Consider the following 20,220-nt stretch of genomic DNA (forward strand, 5'->3'; position numbering starts at 1 on the left):
CTATTAAGTATGATGTTGTTGTTTAGTTGCTAAGTCATGTTCAACTCTTTACGACCCCATAGACTGTAGCCTGCCAGGCTCCTCTGTCGACGGAATTTCCCAAACAAGAATACTGGAGTGGGTTCCCTCTTCCTTTTCCAGGGGATCTTCCTGACCCAGGATCTCTTCCTTGAACCCAAGTGCCCTGCTTGGCAGGTGGATTCTTCACCACTGAGCCACCTGGGAACCCCAAATATAATGTTAACAGTGTTTTGTTTTTTTTTTTCCCATTTATCAAGTTAAGGAAGTTTCCTTCTGTTTCTCATTTGTTGAGTGATTTTATCACAAAAGGGTACTAGGTTTTGTCAGTTGCTTTTTCTGCATCTGTTGATGTGCTGTTCGTGTGGTTTTTATGTTTCATCCGATTAATATGGTATATTATATTGATTTTGTAAAGGGTGTCAAACCAACCTTGCATTCCTGGCCTGCGTCTCCCTTGGTCATGGTGTATAATCCTTTCTGTCCGTTTCTGCGTTATGTTTACGTTTGTTTATAATTATGTCTTCTTGATGGATTGATCATTTTATCATTGCAAAACGTCCTTCTTTATTTCTCGATTTTTGTCTTCAAACCTATTTTGTCTGATAACAGTAGAGACATACCTCAGAGATCATGTGGGTTTAATTCCAGACCAACGCAATGTTGCATTTAGCCAATATTGTAGTACAGTGAGCCACGCAAATGTTTTGGCTTCCCGATGCGGATAAAAGTTATGTTTATACCTTACTGTAGTCGTAAAGGTGCAATAGTATTATGTCTTAAGAAAAAAAGCACATGCCTCAGGTAAAAAATATTTTATTGCTAAAAATCGACAACCGTCTTCTGAGCCTTCAGTGAGTTGCAGTAGTAACATCAGAGATCGCTGGTCACAGATATAACAAGCATGATGATATAGTATAATGATGAGAAAGTTGAAATCTTGTGAGAATTACCAAAATGTGACAGAGGCATAGAGGGAACAAGTCTATCGTCCATAGACTTGCTTGACACAGGGTTGCCGCCGATCTCGAGTTGGTAAAGAAGGTGCAGCTTCACAGTGAAGTGAGGCTTGTCTACAGCCACTGCAGCTCAATTTTGGTTACTGTTTGTATTGTACGTCTTTTTTAATCCCTTGGCTTTCAGCCTATTTTTGTCTTATTTTCTTCTCTACTATTTTTTGTCTGTTTTCTCGGCCTGTTCCTTTGTTCCTCCTTTCTGCCTTGTTTCTTTGGGGAGGAGACATTTCACTGGACGCTGGCTGGGAATCAAGGGTGGGGGTTCTGATCCCTGCTTCCGTCTCTGCGGGCCTCGTGCTTGTCCTCACTGCGGGGCCCTGACGAGACCGCGTCCTCTGTTCCAGGCACAGCTTGTGCTGCCCCAAAGGCTCTTAACTGTTATCTTCCTACCCAATCTTACCATGAGCAAGAGGCTCCAACCTCTGCTCTCCCAGGCGAGTGTCCAGTCCTGGTCGCCGCCCTGTCCCGCCCCGGCTCCCTGTGCAGTGAGCCTGCAGTGTCCTGTGTATGTCCAGGATTTCAGGTGGCTTTCTGCAAGGGACCTGTCATCAGGTGGGGTCTCATTCCCTCATGCCCAGAAGCAGAGCTCACGGGCCAAGAGTGTCTTATGGCCTGCACCCTAATCAGCCAAGAAAGCCCCAGCCGTCTCCCCTGCAGCAGGAAGTCTGTTAACAAAAGATGAATTAATAGGATCCTCGTTCTTTGCAAGTGGTTCCTTCTCCTGGAGTGTGGCCCCTCCCCTGGCCCTGCCCTTGCCGCCGAGGCTGCATCTGTTGGGGTGATGGGTCTCAGCCTCCCGCAAGAGCCTTTGTGGCCAGGCTGCTGGCTGCCCAAGGGTCAGTAGGCCTGAGGTTCAGCCCTGGCTTCTCAGCTGACCCGGGGCAAGTCCTTCTCTAGGGCGGTCCGCCCAGGACTGTCACAGACATCTTGTCCCTGGGGTCTGCCTGGAGGAGGCAGGCCCTCTTCATTCCCCTGATGGGGAGAAGCACCACTCACCCCCATTTAGAGTCTTTTCCTGGCCACCAGCTCTGGGCCAAGCTCTGTGCTGTACAACGCTGGGGGCTCCAGGAGAAGGTGGGGATCTATTTCCGGGGGCGGAGCACACCAAGATAGACACAGACGGGACCTCTGCAGTGTGCCATGTACCTGTGGTGAGGAGGGGTGGCCCGAGGACTCCCCAGGGCGTGGAGTGGGTCTTCTCAGAAAGGAGGCTGCAGTCATCCAGGTGGAGGGCAGGGAGAGATGGTGCTCTGGGCAGAGGAGCCAGAAGGAGCGAAGACCGGGGGGCTTACAAGGGCAGAGGACAGCGGATGTTGGGGAGAGGTTGTGCATTCAAGGAGCCCAGGAGCTGGGCGGAAGCTGGGGGCTGCCCTGCAGCAGAGGGAAGTAGCCCCCTGGCTGTGGGGAGGAGCTGGGTCTCAGATCTGTTTGGGTTCTGGGGAATCCTGTCCTCCTGAAAGGGGAGTGGGTGTCTAGGGCCCCCCAACTTTGAGAGGCGAGGCCCGACTGGGGCTCGGGGATTTTGTGCGGATTTTCCCGCCCGCCTCCCTTAGAGCTGCTGCCGTGCAGGTGTGGGGCCCTCCCCGGCTCACCCTCCCAGGGCTCCGGGATTCCCGAGGAGGCCCAGGAAGAGCTGGGAAGCTTACACGTGCCCAGGCAGGAGACGCCACATTCCCAGACGGTGCTTCGGGGCGAAGGTTCCGGAGCAGAATCTGGGCAGCCTGGGGGGATTCGGGATGGGAGCGGGCCACAGTCCTCTTGACCTTGGGCCTCGGGTTCCTCCCCGGAAGCGGCAGAAGCCTCCCTGGGCGGCCTCGTCCCTGCAGCAGGGGTCGGGTGGCCAGGGTGGGAAGCTGAGAGCCGCAGAGCACCCCGTCCACAGCCGCCCCCTCACCTGCACGCAGGCACGGAGTTCGAGTACACCGACTCAGAGAGCGAGGTCAAGGTGCGGAAGCGGTCACCCGCCGGGCTGCTGCGGCCCAAGAAGGGGCTGGGGGAGCCAGGTCCTGCCCTGGCCGTGCCTGGTGCGCGTGCCCCCGGCCCCAGCAGCCCCGACAAGGCCAAGCTGGCGGCCGAGAAGGGGCGCAAGGCCCGCAAGTCGCGGGGCCCCAAGGAGCCAGGCCCGGAGGCGGGCCCCGAGGCCAGCGACGACGACCTGTGGACGCGCCGGCGCAGCGAGCGGATCTTCCTGCACGACGCCTCGGCGCCCCCCGCACCCAGCAGCGCCGCACCTGCCGCCAAGCCCGGCCGCTGCGCCAAGGCCGGGCTGCCCAGCCCGCGCAAGGACGCCGGCCGCGCCAGGGACAGGAAGGACCCCAGGAAGGTAGGCCCGGGGCGGGGAGGCCGGGAGGCCGGGGGGCAGCGCAATGCTGAGAGCTCCGTTGGTGCTGGGCACTCCTCTGGGTGCCCCCTCGACGGGCGTCTTTGTTGAGGACACCCGGCAGCTGGGCTAGTAAGTGCCGTTGTGTGAAACATGGGCTCAGGCGGTGTTCCAAGGCCTCTGTGGGAACTATCGCACGCTCCCGGCAGTGACTGCTGTCGGTGACGAAGGCTCACCACAAGGAAATCCTCGTTTGTTGAGAAGTTAGTGAAAATCGAGGTGGGATTTTTTTTTTCCCCAGTCCGAGGGAACACCTACCTTTTGAGAACTCTGTGAGAAGTCTGTACTGATGAGGCCTGCTGCCCTTCCAGCTTTGGGTGGCTGCACTCATAACCACACAGCCAGCTCACAACACTGGTCTCTGGCTCAGACCCCTCTGCCCCACGTCCCCCACACCACAGTGTCATTCTCGAGAAAGCCACCGACAGAGATGGGACTCGGTGTCGGCCGGTAGTAAGAAAGGGGCTGCGGTTTGAGTGGCATCCACTGGGACCCCTCATTCGTGACCCCTCACGGCCGAAGCCACCCCGGGTTTTTCTGGTCCCTGGAGAGAAGATGCTGGAATAATACATAATGATGATGACTGTACCGGGGGGTCCACGGTGGGGGCGAGGCATGTCCTCACCACTCTGCATGGATGCTGTATGTGCTGATGGAGGGACGCGCATGTCGTCTGCTGAAACACGTCTGACTCCAACTCCCCTGAGCTGGCGCAGACCCCACAGGTGGAGCCCCCGCCCCACCCCCGAGGCCAGGCGCAAGTCCCAGGTGGTTCCCTGTGCTCTCTATCCACCTGGCTGTAAACCAAGGACTTTCATGACTCCACCCCGCCCTCCTCAGGTCAATAATTCCCCAAAATGACAACTCGGGAAGACACTCAATTTACTGGTCCAGTTTCTCGTAAAAATGCAGCTCGGGAGCAGCCGGTTGGAGAAGACGTGCGGGGCAGGGCGTGTGTGAAGGGGCGCCGAGCCCCGTGCCCCTTCCAGCACGCCTCGATGTGTGGACCAGCCCTCCGGTGGTTGGAGCCCCAGCGCTGAGGGGTTTTCGTGGCCGCTTCATCACAGAGGCATGATGGAGAGCAGTCACTCAGGTTCCGTCCAGCCCCTTGCTCCTCTCCCAAGAAGGGGGATGAGGCCGAAGTGTCAAGCTTGGGTCGTGGCTGGTCTTTCTGCAGACTAGGCCCCATCCTGAGGCCATCCACAGGCTCATCACTCGTCCCCTTCGTAGAACAGAGGATGCGCCTGTGAGCCCGGAAATGCCAGGGCGCCGTAGGAGCGCTGTATCAGGAACACAGCAGGGGGCGGGGAGAGACCAAGTACATACTGCTTTTGACATCACAGGCCGTGTAAGGAGGGTTTTACAAACCACGTAAGGAAGTCTTACAGACTGCACCTCGCAGGTAGCCCCAGAACCGTCGCAGTCAGCCCAGTGGCTAATGATTATCAGAGCTGAGCTTGGAGCACTAGAGGCCTGCTGCCCGAGCCCTTAACCACAGGGCTCCCAGCCCCTCTGAGCCTTTCCCCAAAAGGCAGCTTCCGTTAGGAGAGGACCAGGGGCTCACCTGATCCCAGCCTGCTGACGATACAGTCAAAGACGGGGCGGAACAGATTAACTGTCTAAGACGTCAGACACGAAGGAAATCGCCCCAGGGCCAGAGTTCCCTGTTCTGTGAGATGCACTCTTGGGTCCTGCTTTCTGGATTTGCAGTTAGATCTTGTGCATTCCCGAGTGCCATGAGCTTTTTAGTTTACTCTTCTTTCTTTCTTTTTTAAACTCACTCTCTAAGTGAAGGAGTAGCACCCCACCATCTGGCCATCCCCGTGGTTTTCCACATCGCCTGCCAGCAGCCATGCTGGCCACCGGTGATCTGGTTGATGATGGTGTTTGGCCATGGCAATCCTCCCAGCAATGAACATTCTGCTCTGTGTACAGAACCTGTCACCTTTGGAATTCTTTTCTCCTTTTAAAAGAAGAAATGTTCCTTAGAAATGGGCTTTCTGGAAAGAAGAAATGTTTCTTAGAAATGGGCTTTCTGGTTAGTGGGAAAGACAGAGTTACCAGTTTTATCTGATTGTAACAGTAATTGGATGATAAAGAAAAGGAAGAAAATTAAATTCCCTGCAGCGCTAACTTTTTTTTTTTGCTGTCGATTTCCCTTCCCTCCTGAGTGTGCAACTGCAAAGACATGCCCCGTAAGACAGGCTGACTGTTCAATAATAGAAGTCAGGTGGGAAAGGAGACACAGCCACATGAAAAACTGCCCTTCCACCCCCAAGATGCCTTCTGGTTTCAGAAATGGGAACAGGATTACAAGACGCATCAGAAATAAGAAAATACAGTGTGTGTGTGTGTGTGTGTGTGTGTGCGCGCGTGCGTGCCAAGTTGCTTCAGCATATATAAAGTTGTATATATATATTTCTCCCCCCAAATAGAGATTAAAGCGGACGCATTTGTCCGTGTAACATTCCCCACTTTGTCCTTTAACGCTGTTGGCTTTGGCGCTCGCCCGTCTCTTGTGGAAGCTGTGACTTCTGCTGCTGTCTTGGTAGCATTTGCCCAGTCTCCTTTTTTTCTGTCTTAATTTCCGTCTCCCCTGGCCCATGACTCGGTCATTGGTATGAGGCACGTTTCTTCTAAAATGCACAGCGTGACCCCCACCCTTGCCTCCCGTCACCTCTATGGTCTGAGCCGGCTTCCTGCCCCGAATATCATCACGTGCGTTTCCCATGCTGGACCTTGGCCCCTGGGATAGAAGCTTGTAACTGTATCTGTGGATACACCGGGTGGCTGGATATCTAGGTTGTTCCCACTCCTTTGCTCTGATAAGTGGAGCCTCGCACAGTCCCCGTGCGCTGGCCTGCTTTCCATGCCCCCAGGGGAGGGAGCATCCCAGATCCACCCTGGGGGCATTGAGCTAGGTGTCCCCACTGCTGGGGCGAGAGGAAGGTAACCGCTGGTCCCCAGAAGTGCCCCGGGCAGTGGGGGCACGGTTCTGCACGCTCCTGCCAGGAATGTGCCTGCCTCGCCGAGCGACACTGTCGTCATTCTTGGCCTCATTCAGCAGAGGGAGAAACAGGCAGGCAGCCAGATGAATTTCAGGTCTCCACGCCAAGGCACCTCGGCCGGCTGGTCACAATAAAAAGGGAGGCCTCTCCTCCGTGTCTGCCAGATACACTTGGCAGAGGCTGGGGGGACGGAGGCTGCACAGCGGAATTTTCGGTAAATTCCCATCCATGTTTAAGGGAAAAAAAGTACTGTGTATGCACAAATGTGTTTGCGTAGCCTGTGAGTCTACATGGTTGTGTGTGGTTGGGGAAAGTTCTGGAAAGGACACGCCATGCTGTTATTCCCTCTAGTCACCTCTGCGCTTGGTGGGATCATTGGAGAGGAACTCAGTTACATGCACGTCGATATTCTTTTTTTTTTTTCTTATAACAAGTAATATATAGTGGCAATAAAGCAAGATTAAAACCAGAAATGCTTGCCGGGGGCGGGAGGGTGAGTGAGGGCCCTGGGCCCACTCTGCCCTCTGACAGCCACTCTCTGGCTTCATCCCCAGAAGAAGAAGGGCAAGGAGGCTGGATCTGGAGCCTCGCTGCCACCGCCCCGCGTTCCCGCCCTGCCCACCGAGGCCCGGGCCCCTCATACCAGCTCCCCGGCCTCCGCCAAGAGGAGCAAGGCCAAGGCCAAGGGCAAGGAGGTGAAGAAGGAGGTGAGGTTCCCCGGGGGCCCAGGCACGGCAGAGTTGCTTTGTTCAGTTGACAGATGCGGGTGACCCTGGGTGCCCCCACCCCAAGATCTGTGTGCAGCTGGAAGTGCTCACTCAGCACGTCTTGTCCTCCCCCTGGCGCTCAGGTGGGATCTGGCTACTCTCTGTGCCACGCTGCATGGCAGCTTGATGGTGACCCCGGGGTCTGGCCCGGCCTCAGCCGTTGGTCTGTCCTGCTCTGTTCTCAGAACCGGGGCAAGGGGGGAGCTGTGAGCAAGCTGATGGAGAGTATGGCTGCTGAGGAGGACTTTGAGCCCAACCAGGACTCGAGCTTCTCTGAGGATGAGCACCTGCCCCGAGGTGGGGCGGCGGAGCGGCCGCTGACCCCAGGTGAGCGCCCGCTGTGCCGCGTCGGCTCAGGCCTGGAGTATGGGGGTGCAGGGGGTTCCCCGGAGGCGGCTGCCAGCAGGGCCCAAGTGGGCCAGGCCGGGCTTGCACAGAGGGGACAGGGTGACGGGGGGATGGTGTGTGCAGAGGCCCCACGGTTGGACGGGAGCATGGCAGTGCCCGAAGTAAGATGCAGCAAGGCCAGCGTGAGTCTGAGCTGGTCAGTCGGGGCGGGCGAGCGGCCTTGGACTGGTGGCAGGCAGAGCAGAACCCCTGTCTCGAGGGCCTTGGTGGGGGTTTGGACTTCGCCCTGAAAACAGTAAGGCGGAGGTCAGGGCGGTCAGGGCGGTTTCATGGTGAGCTCTTTGGCTGGTGTGTAGACTGGGAACTGGAGGGCTGGGGCAGGGAGTGGGCACCAGGAAGCTGAGCTAGCAGACTGCTGGGGGATCCGAGGGAGCGGTGGGCCGGGGAGTGGGTCCAGGGGGTGGGACCCCTGTCGGGGGAGCTAGGGGCACACAGGTGGGATGGAGCGTTCAGGGGCTGTGTGAGCAGATGCGGGGAGGCAAGGCCTGTGGACGGCTGTTGGCAGGTGGGGGCAGCTGTCATCGAGGTGGGTCACAGAGGGAGGCACCGGGCTTTGGTGGCTGGGGTTTGGGGTGCCTGGAGGACATCCCAGGGAGGCGACATCCCAGGGAGATGACTTCTAGTAGGCACTTGGACCTGGGGGTCTGGAGCTTGAGATTAAAGACTGTGAATTGGTGGGGGAGTACAGTGAGAAGAGCGGGGCCAGCCCCGAGGAGCTTTGTCACCTACTGAGGAGTGTATTTGTCAGCTACCGCTGTGTAAGGACCAAGCACGCAGACTCAGTGATGGGTGGAACAGGCTGCCGGCAGGGCGGCGGGGTGACCTCAGCTGGGCTTGCGCTGGTGATAATGGGATGGCTAGCAGTCCACTGACACCAGAGACAGGTCTGCCCCACCTGGGCTGCTGGGCTGCTCAGGGCTTCTTCTCTCATGGCCCTGCTACCAGAGGCTTGAGAGGGACCGGAAGGCCCTGGAGGGAGGCCTCCCTTCAGATTCAAGTGCTTCTCCCCTTAACCACTGGCTAAAGCAGGTCACATGGCCATGCCCAAGGTCAAGAGGTGAGAAGTCCATTGTACCCACGCTGAGGCTGTGGCAGGGGTGTGGGTGCAGGCAGGGACCGAGACCTGGGCCTGTCACTCCGTCCATCCCACCCAGCGATCTGGGTTTCTCTGAGTGAGGTGATGGCAGTGAGGGGCTGCGTCCAGGGTCCTACAGAGAAGAAGACTGGGTCCAGGAGGCTGAAGCAGCGTGGGTGGGCCCGGAGGAGAATGGAGGGGAAGTGGGAGCAGCAGGCTTGGCCGGCCTGGTCGGGGCAGGGAGCTCAGCCGTGGGGGTGTTGCTGCCAGAGTAGACAGCGCTCCCGGTGGGGAAGGCCGGGGACCGCGGCTGCAGGGCTGCAGTGGGGTCTGATGGCACGGAGCCTCCGGCTGAGGCTCAGCGAGCGCTGGTCCTTGCATGGGCGTCAGCCGGGTTCCTACCTGCCTGGGGTCTTTGCAGACGCTGGGGACGGGGGCCTGTGCGCGGTGGGCATGTGTGCGCGCGGGCACACTGCAGGGAGGGGTGCTGGGGTGGCCAGGCTGGCCCCTGCTCCAGCCCCGTCTCACCGCCCGCCCGCAGCCCCTCGCTCCTGCATCATCGACAAGGATGAGCTGAAGGACGGCCTGCGCGTGCTCATCCCCATGGACGACAAGCTGCTGTACGCGGGGCACGTGCAGACCCTGCATTCGCCAGACATGTGAGTCGGGGCGGGCCGCCCCGCGCAGAGCCTCAGACCCCCACCCAGAGCCTTGCTGGGCTGCTGTGGGCGCCTTGCTTCAGCTCTCTGAGCTGTGGCTTCCCCGCTCCCCCCATAGGATGGGGGCACACTCTGTGGGTGGGCCAGGGGGCAGGGCAGACTCCCAGGTGGCCCCCAGGTGGACAGGGCTCAGTGGGAGGGAGCAGGAGAGGGCATGCTGGCCTTGCCTGCGTCTGCGACCCCGCCTGGTCGTGTGGAGGAGATGGGCCCAGAGTGGGGAGACCTGCCCCAAGCTTGTGCGGCAAGTCAGGAACCCCCCGGCTTGCACACCCCATCCTGGTGGCCGTGGAGGTAGAGCTGGCCGTGGGCTGGAGCGGGGGTGCCCGAGGGGACCTCACATCTCCTCGCCCCATTTTTGCAGATACCGAGTGGTGGTGGAAGGTGAGCGCGGGAACCGGCCCCACATCTACTGCCTGGAGCAGCTGCTGCAGGAGGCGGTGAGGGCGGGGCCGGGGGCGGGGTGAGGGCGGGGCCGCGGGGCTGCTGCAGGAGGCGGTGAGGGCAGGGGTGCGGGCGGCGGGCGGCGCCACAGCCAGCCTGGTGCTCACTCCTCCCCTCCCCAGATCATCGACGTGAGGCCGGCCTCCACGCGCTACTTGCCGCAAGGGACCAGGATCGCGGCCTATTGGAGCCAGCAGTACCGCTGCCTCTACCCTGGCACGGTGGTCCGAGGTGAGACCCGCCCCCAAGACCCTCACGGCACCCCCATTTCTCAGCGTGTCAGCCTGGATCCATTTGGTTCCTGAAGGCCAGCTCAGACAGACTTAAGCATTGAGTTTTATCGGCGTTGAGCGTGATTGGCGCGGGGACTGTCCCCCGGGCTCATCAGGACTCAGGGTCCCTGTGTCCGTCAGCCATGCTCTCAGCTGTGCTGGCTTCACTCCCCACGCCCGAGGACTCTCTCACCTTCTGAACAGACCCTGTCCTCATGGAATGCCCCGCTTTCCCATCGTCCCAGGATGGAGTTGCACTGACCTGGCCTGGGTCACCTGGCTTACGTGTCTTGCGCTCGTCCTTGCTAGGGAGTGAGGCAGCTTCCGGGTTTTGCCTGTGGGCTGGAAGAGCTGGGAAGGCGGCTTCTCTAGGGAATCTGACCCCGTGAGCAGAATAAGCGGTTGACAGCTGGGCAGACACAGGGAAACAGTGGCCCACAGACATGGGTGTGGATGCAGACGGAGCTAGCAGGTGGGCAGGCGCTGGACGCTGAGCTGGTGCAGAGCCAGTGCATCTGGGAGCCAGGAGTCTGGGTGTGTGTTACAGCCCAAGTCAAACCCGGGGCAAAGGGAGTCCACCTGTCGGCCATCTAGGTCACCTGTATGTGCCCAGGAGATGGGGACGGAGCGCTGGGCTGGAGTCCCCTGACAAAGGGGGCCCTGCCTCCCCATCCAGCTCTCCTGGGGCTCCAGCCTCCCGAGCCCCACGAGCTGGCAGCTGGGACCTGCCCTTGCAGTCCTGCTGAGAATCCCACCTCGCCTGTGCCGCGTCTCGTGTCTGTCTCTTCTGTCTCTTTCCCTCCTTGTGGCAGAGGACCTTCTCATGGCTTCCAGAGAGAAAGCGTCCATAGGAGGGAAACTCCTCAAGTACACACACGTCCGAGCCTCCTTGTTCTCCCCCAGTCTTTAGAGGTAGTTCATCTGGGTATAAATTCTACATTGGAAATCACCTTCCCTCGCTTTTTCTGAAGTCAGCGTTCTGTTTTATCTGGACTCTGATGTCGGAGGTATCCTACACCAGAGTTATTCCCGAATCGTCATGGGAGACTTGGCGCCGACCCTATTCCCAGATCTGGAGTCTCATGTGGTCTGTCTGTCTCTCTCTGTTTCTTTGTCTCTCTCCTCTGTGTCTGTCTGTCTTTCTCTCTCTCCTCTGTGTCTGTTTGTCTTTCTCTCTCTCCTCTGTGTCTGTTTGTCTTTCTCTCTCTCCTCTGTGTCTGTCTGTCTTTCTCTCTCTCCTCTGTGTCTGTCTGTCTGTCTCTCCTGTGTCTGTCTGTCTCTCTCTCTCCTCTGTCTGTCTGTCTCTCTCTCCTCTGTGTCTGTCGGTCTCTCTCTTCCTCTCTGTGTCTCTGTCTATTCCTCCCTGTCTCTCTCTCTCTTTCTGTCTCTTTCTGTGTCTCTCTGTCTCTCTGTGTGTGTTTTGTTGGGTATTTGGGGGAAGGGCGCTTTGGTTTGGAAGTAGATTTCCAGTTCCTGGAGATTTCTCTCATCTCTTTCCTTGGAGAGTCTCCCCCCTCATTTACCCTCTTTCCCTGGGTCTCACACTCGTCTGGTGGCCCTCTCCTGCTGTCTTTTGCCCATCTTTTTCTTTTATTGTTTTGTTCTACTTTCTGGGAGATTTCCTCACCCCTGCCTTCTGGCCCTTCTATTCTGTTGCCCTTTTGATGTGTCCGCTATTGTTTATAACATTCCTAAAGGTTCTTTCTTACTCTTTGAGTTTGCCTGTTTTTAGCGCTCTCTCTTTCCTGGATCCCTTTTTCCCTGAGGCCATCGTGTTTCCCTTTGCGGTTTCTTCAGCTCCGTTTCCTTCTCCAGTCTCCTTCCCTCTCTGCGGGCTCCGGTCTGTACCTCTGTCCTTCTGGTTTTGCTGGAGGCTGTTCTTTCATCCCTGGCGGTGCTCAGCAAGGGGACTGGAAGCTGTGTGTGGGCAGGGCCTGACGACGGGGGTGCCAAGTACGAGCACCGGTGGCTCCTCGCCCGCCAGCCCTCCTGTGGCACCGTCCTTCGGGACTTGGGGCTCCGCGTCTGGCACCTAGGAGTGGGGCTGGGGGTCACCATTCAGTGTTTGGACTTCCCTGTCGCCCGGGTTGGTGTGGTGCCCACTACCCTCCTCCGCTGCGCCCAGTGTCCTGGCGGGAAGCTTGCAGCTGCCGTGTGACCCCTAGTCTGCCCAGTGACCCCTGCATCCCTGCCTGCAGAGGCGCTCGGCACTCAGGAGAGGGGACCCTGGGGGTCCCCTGTGAAAGCTGGCTTCCTTCCCTTTGGTGCAGTGGGCCCAGCATGGAGGAGTCCTGCTCGTCCACTCGGGTGTCATCTTCCGAGAGGCTGCATTCTGGCAGCTGCTGTCCTCCAGCCTGCTCCCTCTGCTGTGTGGCCCCACGCTCGCTGTTCCTTCATCACTCTGGGGAGGGCCTTGGATAGGTGGACATGGCCACATGCCTGGCTGGACCCAGGGAGCCCACACTCCCGGGACTGCCCGGCTCAAAGCCCATGTCCTGCTCCACTGCCCACCTGCCCTCACGCGTCGTCCACCCGGGGCTGCTCAGTGTCTGGTGTCTGCTCCCCTTTGCCCCGCATCTGCCAGGGGGCCCAGGCCTGTGGGCCTCCCCTGACCCTGCTGTCCTCCAACAGGCTTGCTGGGCCTGGAAGATGACGGGGACCTCATCACCGTGGAGTTCGACGACGGGGACACCGGGAGGATCCCCCTCTCGCACATCCGCCTCCTGCCGCCTGACTACAAGATCCAGTGTGAGTGGTGGTCTGGGACCCCCCCCCCCACCCCTTGACCAGTAGGAAACCCGGGCTTCCGAGGGGAGAGGCCTCATCCCGGCTCAAGAAAGCCCCACTACATGCAGGTGCAGACCCCTGAGCTGCGTCCCTGCAGACGGGCCTCCGGCCTGACCAGTAGCTGGTCCAGGCTACGCTGCAACGTCCGATTCCCTTCCACCCCTCTGCCCATGATGAGTGATGCTCCAGCAGCAGTGGGGGGCGGAGGCCAGGCCTGAGCCGCTGTCTGTCCTGCCCCGCAGGTGCGGAGCCGTCCCCGGCACTTCTGGTGCCAAGCGCCAAGCGCCGCAGCCGGAAGACCAGCAAAGACGCCGGGGAGAACAAGGACGGGGCCGCGCCGGCGTCCGAGGAGCCCGGCGCCAAGGCTCGGGGTCGTGGGCGGAAACCCAGCACCAAAGCCAAGAGTGGTGCGTTTTGGGGGCCGGCCCGCCGGCACGTGGGGTCTGCTGCACTCTTGGGGTGTCTGCACAGAGACCCCGCTGCCCGCCTGTGCGGAACGCTGACAGGAAGCAGGCTCAGGTCGCTTGTGGATCTTTCAGAGGCTGAGCCGAGGTCCAGGCAGGCATGTTCTTCCAGAATCCAGTGCAGGGCGCCCAGGGCAGTGGCGGTGTGAGAGCCACTCATCCCGAGGACCTGAGAGGCCCCCCAGCTCTGCCCGGCCCTGCAGGGCCAGGAGGGAAATGGGCCCGCTGGACCCCCCGCCCTGACTCACGGGGCTGCTCCTCCTCTCTTGCAGACAGAGCTGCCGTCCTGGAGGAAGGGGGCTCAGCAGATGGCGTCCCCAGTACCCCACTGGCCCTGGAGCCCGTCAGCACCCCAGGTTCCAAGAAGAGCCCCCCAGAACCTGTGGACAAGCGGGCCAAGACCCCCAAGGCTCGCCCGGCGCCCCCACAGCCTAGCCCAGCACCATCCACCTTTGCCAGCTGCCCGGCTCCTGAGCCCTTTGGGGAGCTGCCAGCCCCTGCGGCAGCCCTGGCCCCCGCCCCCCTCGTGACCGTGCCCATCGCCATGCCTGCCACCCGCCCCAAGCCCAAGAAGGCCCGGGCTGCGGAGGAGTTGGCCAGCAAGGGCGCCCGGAGGCCGGGGGAGGAGGCCGAGCTGCTGGTCAAGCTGGACCACGAGGGCGTGACGTCACCCAAGAGCAAGAAGGCCAAGGAGGCCCTGCTTCTGCGGGAGGAGCCCAAGGGCCTGCTAGGCCTGGGCAGCTACGCGCCAGCAGCCGGGAGCCCTGAGCCCAAGGCCACCCGGCCCAAGGCTGCGGATGGCGACCTGGCCCAGGAGCCCGCGGTCGGGCTCGCGTTCGAGGACTCGGGGACCCCCAAGAGCCCGGACAAGGGCCAGGCCGAGCAGGACGGGGCCGAGGAGTCGGAGAGCGGCAGCAGCAGCGGCGGCAGCAGCAGCGACAGCGGCAGCGGCAGCAGCAGCTCCGAGACGGAGGGCGAGGAGGACGGCCGGGGCGGTGGTGGGCGGAACTGCAGCGCCTCCAGCTCCAGGGCCTCGTCCTCCTCCTCCTCCTCCTCCTCGTCCTCGTCCTCCTCCTCCTCATCCTCCTCCTCCTCCTCCTCCTCGTCTTCGTCTTCCTCCTCCTCCTCGTCTTCGTCCTCCTCCTCCTCGTCTTCGTCCTCCTCCTCCTCCTCCTCCTCCTCCTCCTCCTCCTCCTCTACCACAGACGACTCCTCCTGCAGCTCGGATGACGAGGCCGCCCCTGCCCCCACGGCCAGTCCCTCTGCCCCGCCGGCCCTCCCCAGCAAGGCGCCCAAGCAGGCGGGCAAAGCCCGCTCCTCGGCCCACTCCCCCGGCAAGAAGGCGCCGGCGCCCGCAGCCCAGGCTCCCCCGCCACAGCCCACGCCTCCTCTGCCGCCCAAGGCCCAGGCCGGGGCCAAGAGCCGGCCCAAAAAGAGAGAGGGCGTCCACCTCCCCACTACCAAGGAGCTGGCCAAGCGGCAGCGCCTGCCGTCCGTGGAGAACCGGCCCAAGATAGCCGCCTTCCTGCCCGCCCGGCAGCTCTGGAAGTGGTTCGGCAAGCCCACCCAGGTAGGTGCGGCGAGGGGTCGTCTTTCCCTGTCGTCCCAGCAGCCCCACGGTGGAGGGTTGGGTCACGGCCGTGGAGTCCATGTGACTCCCGAGTCCCACCCGTCCCAGAGCAGCGCTGCCCCCCTGGTCCCGGGGACCTAGACCCACCTTGGATGCACCCGGTTGACCCCCACATTCCTGTGGCAGGCCTGTAGTGACCGGGCAGCTGGTCTCAAAGCCACGTGGTCACGTGTCCTGAGTTTCTTGGTCTTCACTCTCTGGCTGGCCAGGTTAGCAGTTTAGCAGAGGCACTTCTTTCCCTCTTGGCAGGCCGAAGTCCAGGGCTGAGTCTCCTGGGCCTGGCTGGGTCCCTGCCCGCCCTGAGCCAGTCAGGGTGGCCCAGAAGGCCCAGCGCTTGCGGCCGCCCCTGGAGTGGGTCGGGGTCAGTCCTGCAGAAGGACCCCTCCTGGCCCACCCTGTGCCTTGTGCACACACAGACACACGTGTACACGCACATGCACGCACATACGTGAAGCTCCTATATGTAGAAGGGGGACAGCCCAGAGGCCACCAGTCCGCCCCACGCCCCTGGGAAGGAAGAGCCGGGCTCCTGGTCCATGGTTACAGCCAGTCAGGTCAGGTTTGCCCACAGCATCCGCTGCCCTGAGCCAGGGTCCTCTGAGGCCACGCGGGAGCCAGGTGCCCTGCTGGGTGTGGGCCTCCGTAACGCCAGTGCTGCCAGGCAGGCAGGCTTTAGGGGTTCGGTTCTATGGTGATGTATCGAGACTCACTTGGGGGTTTCTGTCTTGGCAGCAGCCTTTTAGGGCTAGCCACTGTGCCAGCCAGGGGCAGTTGGATCCCCTGGTGTGGGGCAGACAGCTCCACCTGGCCCCAGGCTGCACCCCCAAAGACTGTGTAGGATAGGGTGGGGGATCCCTTTGTCAGACAAGGGGATGTCCTCCCACTCCCTCAGCTCGTGCTCTCCTTCCAACATCCTTGCCTTTGATTCGTCACCTGGGGTCATCTGGGGCAGAAGATCTGCTTCTTGACCCTGCAGGGTGTGAGCTATCTGACTTTCATCCACCCTGGATTGCGGGCTCCAGGCTGAAAGCGCCTCTCTTGGCAAGGCCACTACTCGAGACAGCAAACTGGGATGTAGGGATTCTTTTAGGGTCTTTGCTGATGAGCCACACTCAGACATTCCTGACCAGGCCCGCCAGAGCCCTGATCCAGGCAGGCACTTTATCCAGGGACTTAACAAGGAGCGGTGGTTTCTGAGCCAAGGACAGGCCCACCCTCACCACCCTGTCCCCAGGGCGACTGGCCGCTTCCCTGTCTTAGCATCTGTTCTCTGCACATTCCAGTGTCACTGTTACTGAGTGCACTTACTGCTGCAGAGGTCTGAGCACAGGGCCAAACGCAATAGAAAAGCCTGCGGTTTCAGCCTCAGGTCCAGCTAGACCCAGCAGCCCAAAGGCTGTCTTCAGATCCCGCTCAGACCTGTGCTCCCTTCTCTCTCTGTCCCGCTCTCCTCCGGCAGCTCCTCTCCTCTCGGCAGTAGTCAGCCCCGAGGCTTTCAGCTGACCTGCTAGCTCAGAAGTGACAGTGGGAAGGAAGGATCTTTTTTTAAAAATTAGGGTTCCAGGGAAAGTGGGTGGAGCCTCCTTTGGCTTAGGGCCTGAGCACACCCCGAGCCAATCACAGTGGCCAGAAGGAGGGTGGGCTGTTTGGATTGGCCAGGTCAGGTCCCGTGTTGGCCACAGGGGCGGGGTCAGCCCCACTAGGCACTCCATGGATCAAGGGGGCATCGCTGAGTCTGAAGAAGGTAGCCATGGAGGCCTGACATACTTGCTGTCAAAGATGAGTCGGCTTAGAGGTCGTAGCCACTCGTCTCACCTTGAATCAGTTTGTAACATGCCTTGAGCTGACAACACTTTGAGCGGTTTACAGAGCAGGTAAGAAAGTTGCCGGGGGCGTCCCTCCTCGTCCCGCGGCTAGGACTCCTTGCCTCCACCGCAGGGTGCACAGCTTCGCTCCTTGGTCGAGGACAAAGATCTCACATGCTGTGATGTGGCTAAACAAACAAAAAAGTCTCACCAGGGACTCAAGTGAATTAAAAATAGAAAAGGGCCAGCCCGGTAAGGTAGGAAACTAGCACGCAGGTTTTCCTTGTTTATACACACACAAAAACACACCCCACACCTTTGGCGCCGCCTAGTGGCCAATCCAAGAAGGGAAAGGCGGGTTTTACGACTCGGTTTGAAGGGAGGGCGCGCGGGCTCCACTGGAGGGCAAAGCAGAGCTGCGCCGGCCTGGCTTCTGGGCAGCGTTGGCCTGGGGCCAGTGACTCCTTGGAGCCTGCATACCGGCCTGTCCCAGCGCCGGAGCTGGGAGCACACTGGCCTGTCCCAGCAGGAGCGCTGAGAGGGCGTCAGGGAGTGTTTGTTGAGAGAATTAAGAGAAATCCAGTCCAGCCACCAGCCCAGGGCTGGATCCTGTTGGCCAAGCTATGATCTCTGTCAGTGGCTTTCCTGGGGTAATGTGGGGGGCAGTCGGCTGTGCCTGGAAGTTGACACTGCCCAGGCCTCCCTCCCTGGCCCTTGGTAGAGCCCACTGGTGCAGAGACCCGGCACTGCTCGCTGCTCAGGGTGGTGTATGCAGGTTGAGGCTGCCCGGAGGGTGATGGGCTCTGGGAGTGTTGAGTGGAATCTATGTCCAGTGGAGCAGAGAGCACGGGGCTGGGGCGACCTCCCCATCCCTGTCTGGAAGTTGGAGGTCAGCAGGGGCCGGCTCTGCCTCAGAGGCTGGTGTCAGGACCCCGCGGGAGGAGTGGGGGTCCTGCTGGGACTCAGCAGTAGGTGTGGCGTCTGCAGCGCTGTAGCTCGTGGGGGGGAGGCGGGGCACCCTGGGGCCCTCCGCCGACCCGGCTCTTAGCACGGAGTCTTAGTTCACGTAAAGTCCCTTTGGAGGCCCACTCTGCCGCGGGGGTGAGCCAGGGCTCCCGAACAGGGCAGGCAGGGGCCTCGCCCTGCACTGCCACTGCGGAACCCAGGGCCTGGGGTGGGGGTGGCGCACCCGCCCTGACCCGCCCGCCCGCCTGCAGCGCCGCGGCATGAAGGGCAAGGCCCGCAAGCTCTTCTACAAGGCCATTGTGCGCGGCAAGGAGATGATCCGCATCGGGGACTGCGCCGTCTTCCTGTCGGCCGGCCGCCCCAACCTGCCCTACATCGGCCGCATCCAGAGCATGTGGGAGTCCTGGGGCAGCAACATGGTGGTCCGCGTCAAGTGGTTCTACCACCCCGAGGAGACCAGCCCGGGCAAGCGCCTCCACGAGGGCCAGGTGGGCCGGGCTGCCCCGCTCTGGGGCCTGGGGGCCGGGTTAGGGGCCAGGGGTCAGGCAGGGCCGGGCCCAGGCTCACAGTAGCCCCTTGTCTGTGCACACAGCCCTGGGACCAGAAGTCCGGCCGCAGCCTCCCTGCCTCCCTGCGGGCCTCCAGCCAGAGGAAGGACTTCATGGAGGTAGGAGCGCGGGGGTGGGGCCTCCCGTGACCCCGCCCACTCGGGCTCCCACCCGCTTCTCTGACCGCTGTCCGGTCTCCGCCTCTGTCGCCCTTGCTGTCGTCTTTGTCCCTGGGTCTCTGTGCGGTATCTCTCTATCCGTCTCTGGGGCTCTCTCCGCCTCTGCGTGTGTCCCTGTCCCGGGGGCTCTCTCTGGGTCTCCTACGCCCGCCGTGTTTCTTGGGTTCTCTCCGGGGCTCCCCTCTCGCCCGCCGCCCCCTGATGCCGCCGTGTGCCCACAGCGCGCCCTGTACCAGTCCTCGCACGTGGACGAGAACGACGTGCAGACGGTGTCGCACAAGTGCCTGGTGGTGGGCCTGGAGCAGTACGAGCAGATGCTCCAGACCAAGAAGCACCAGGACAGCGAGGGCCTGTACTACCTGGCGGGCACCTACGAGCCCACCACGGGCATGATCTTCTCCACCGACGGCGTGCCCGTGCTCTGCTGAGCCGGCGGCCCGCCCGGGCTCGGCGGCCGTGTGCGCGGGCTGTGTGCATGCAGGGGTGCCCGTGGACTCCCCGGCGCGTAAGTGTGTACATGTGTGTGCCCGTATGCATGCACGTGTGTGCTCACATGTGCACACGTCCAGACCCCCTCCCCTCTCAGCGATCAGGGTATGGCTCTGCCGGCCCCTCGGGGGCCCCCCAGCACCTTGTAAGCACTTGGCCAGGCCAGGCCCCAGGACCCTCAGGCCGATGCCAGCTGGGGATTTGGTGGGAGGGGGTGTCTGAGCAACCAGACTCATGCTTGCTCGGAGGTTCCCACCACTGGTGGGTCCTCCTGGTGCCCAGCCCCCTCAGCACAGCGCCTACCCTGAGCCTCCCACCGCGGGGTCGGGCTGGCCTCCTGCCCCCAGCCTCACTGACCTGGCCGGGCCTGCCTGGGGTCCAGCCTCCACCCTCCACCCTCTCAGGATGGCCTGGACTCGGGGAGCAGAGCCAGGTTGGGGGGTGGTCCAGCAGCATTGGCCAGGCGCCAGGGGAAGGGGGCTGCATGCCCTGAGGCCCCGGGGAGGGCCCACCCGCTGGTCCAGACCCTCACACTACAGACAAGCCCATGGTGCTGAAGCCTCGTCCCCATGCCCGCAGGGAGGCGGCAGTTCTTAGCCTGTACAGTTTTATTGTACCAAGAGACTCTCCCCTGTATCATACGCCTTTAAATGGAGTCAACTTTTTAATTATATATATAAAGATAAATATATATAAATATATATAAATATAAACTTTTTAAAACTGTGAAAAAATAGCTACGAAATTATAAAAAAAAAAAACGAACACATTCTGACGTGCAGAATATTATTTTTTATTTCCTGTTAGATTGTGAGTGTCTAGCACCCTGCTTCACGGGCCCCCTCCTGTCCCAAGCACACCCCCCACCCGCCCCCGGCCCAGTTGTACTGTACTTGCCCCCAAGATAGAGAAGGACCTAGGGAGAGCAGAGGCTGAGAGGGGAGACGCCCTGTTCAGCCCACGAAAGCACTTAGCAGCCCCCGTGCCTTCCAGGGGACGGGAGGCCTCGTCCAGACAATCTTAAGGGAAGGAAAAGCCAGACTTCGGTTTTGTTTTTTGGGGGAATTATTGTTTTCCATTTTTTTTAAGTTTCTTTTGGAATTTTGTTTGTTGGCGAATTCTGTGTGATCTTTTTCATAAAAAAAAAAGAAAAGAAAAAAGAAAAAGCTATAATTGGAAAAGTACGGTTGTCTGGCGTGGTTCATTTCAGGGGCTGGGGTGGGCCTGGCGTTGGGATGCAGCTCCTGG

General features: G+C 60.4%; 1 protein-coding gene across 5 annotated transcripts in view; it reads left to right on the plus strand.

Annotated features, from left to right (window-relative positions):
* Nucleotides 1–20,156, plus strand: part of TNRC18 (trinucleotide repeat containing 18) — an 87,356-nt gene extending 67,200 nt beyond the window's left edge. For all 5 annotated transcript variants that reach the window (XM_069571349.1, XM_069571351.1, XM_069571350.1 and 2 more), the window contains 12 exons: nt 2,939–3,357; nt 6,977–7,129; nt 7,375–7,516; nt 9,214–9,331; nt 9,753–9,828; nt 9,955–10,063; nt 12,736–12,852; nt 13,134–13,298; nt 13,628–14,925; nt 18,008–18,244; nt 18,349–18,423; nt 18,705–20,156. In XM_069571349.1, coding sequence (XP_069427450.1) covers nt 2,939–3,357; nt 6,977–7,129; nt 7,375–7,516; nt 9,214–9,331; nt 9,753–9,828; nt 9,955–10,063; nt 12,736–12,852; nt 13,134–13,298; nt 13,628–14,925; nt 18,008–18,244; nt 18,349–18,423; nt 18,705–18,911 — 3,116 coding nt within the window. In that variant the 3' untranslated portion in view covers nt 18,912–20,156. The remainder of the gene's footprint in view (nt 1–2,938; nt 3,358–6,976; nt 7,130–7,374; nt 7,517–9,213; nt 9,332–9,752; nt 9,829–9,954; nt 10,064–12,735; nt 12,853–13,133; nt 13,299–13,627; nt 14,926–18,007; nt 18,245–18,348; nt 18,424–18,704) is intronic.
* Nucleotides 20,157–20,220: the final 64 nt, after the last annotated feature.

This window comes from Ovis canadensis, chromosome 24, assembly GCF_042477335.2.
Source record: "Ovis canadensis isolate MfBH-ARS-UI-01 breed Bighorn chromosome 24, ARS-UI_OviCan_v2, whole genome shotgun sequence".
NCBI lineage: Eukaryota > Metazoa > Chordata > Mammalia > Artiodactyla > Bovidae > Ovis > Ovis canadensis.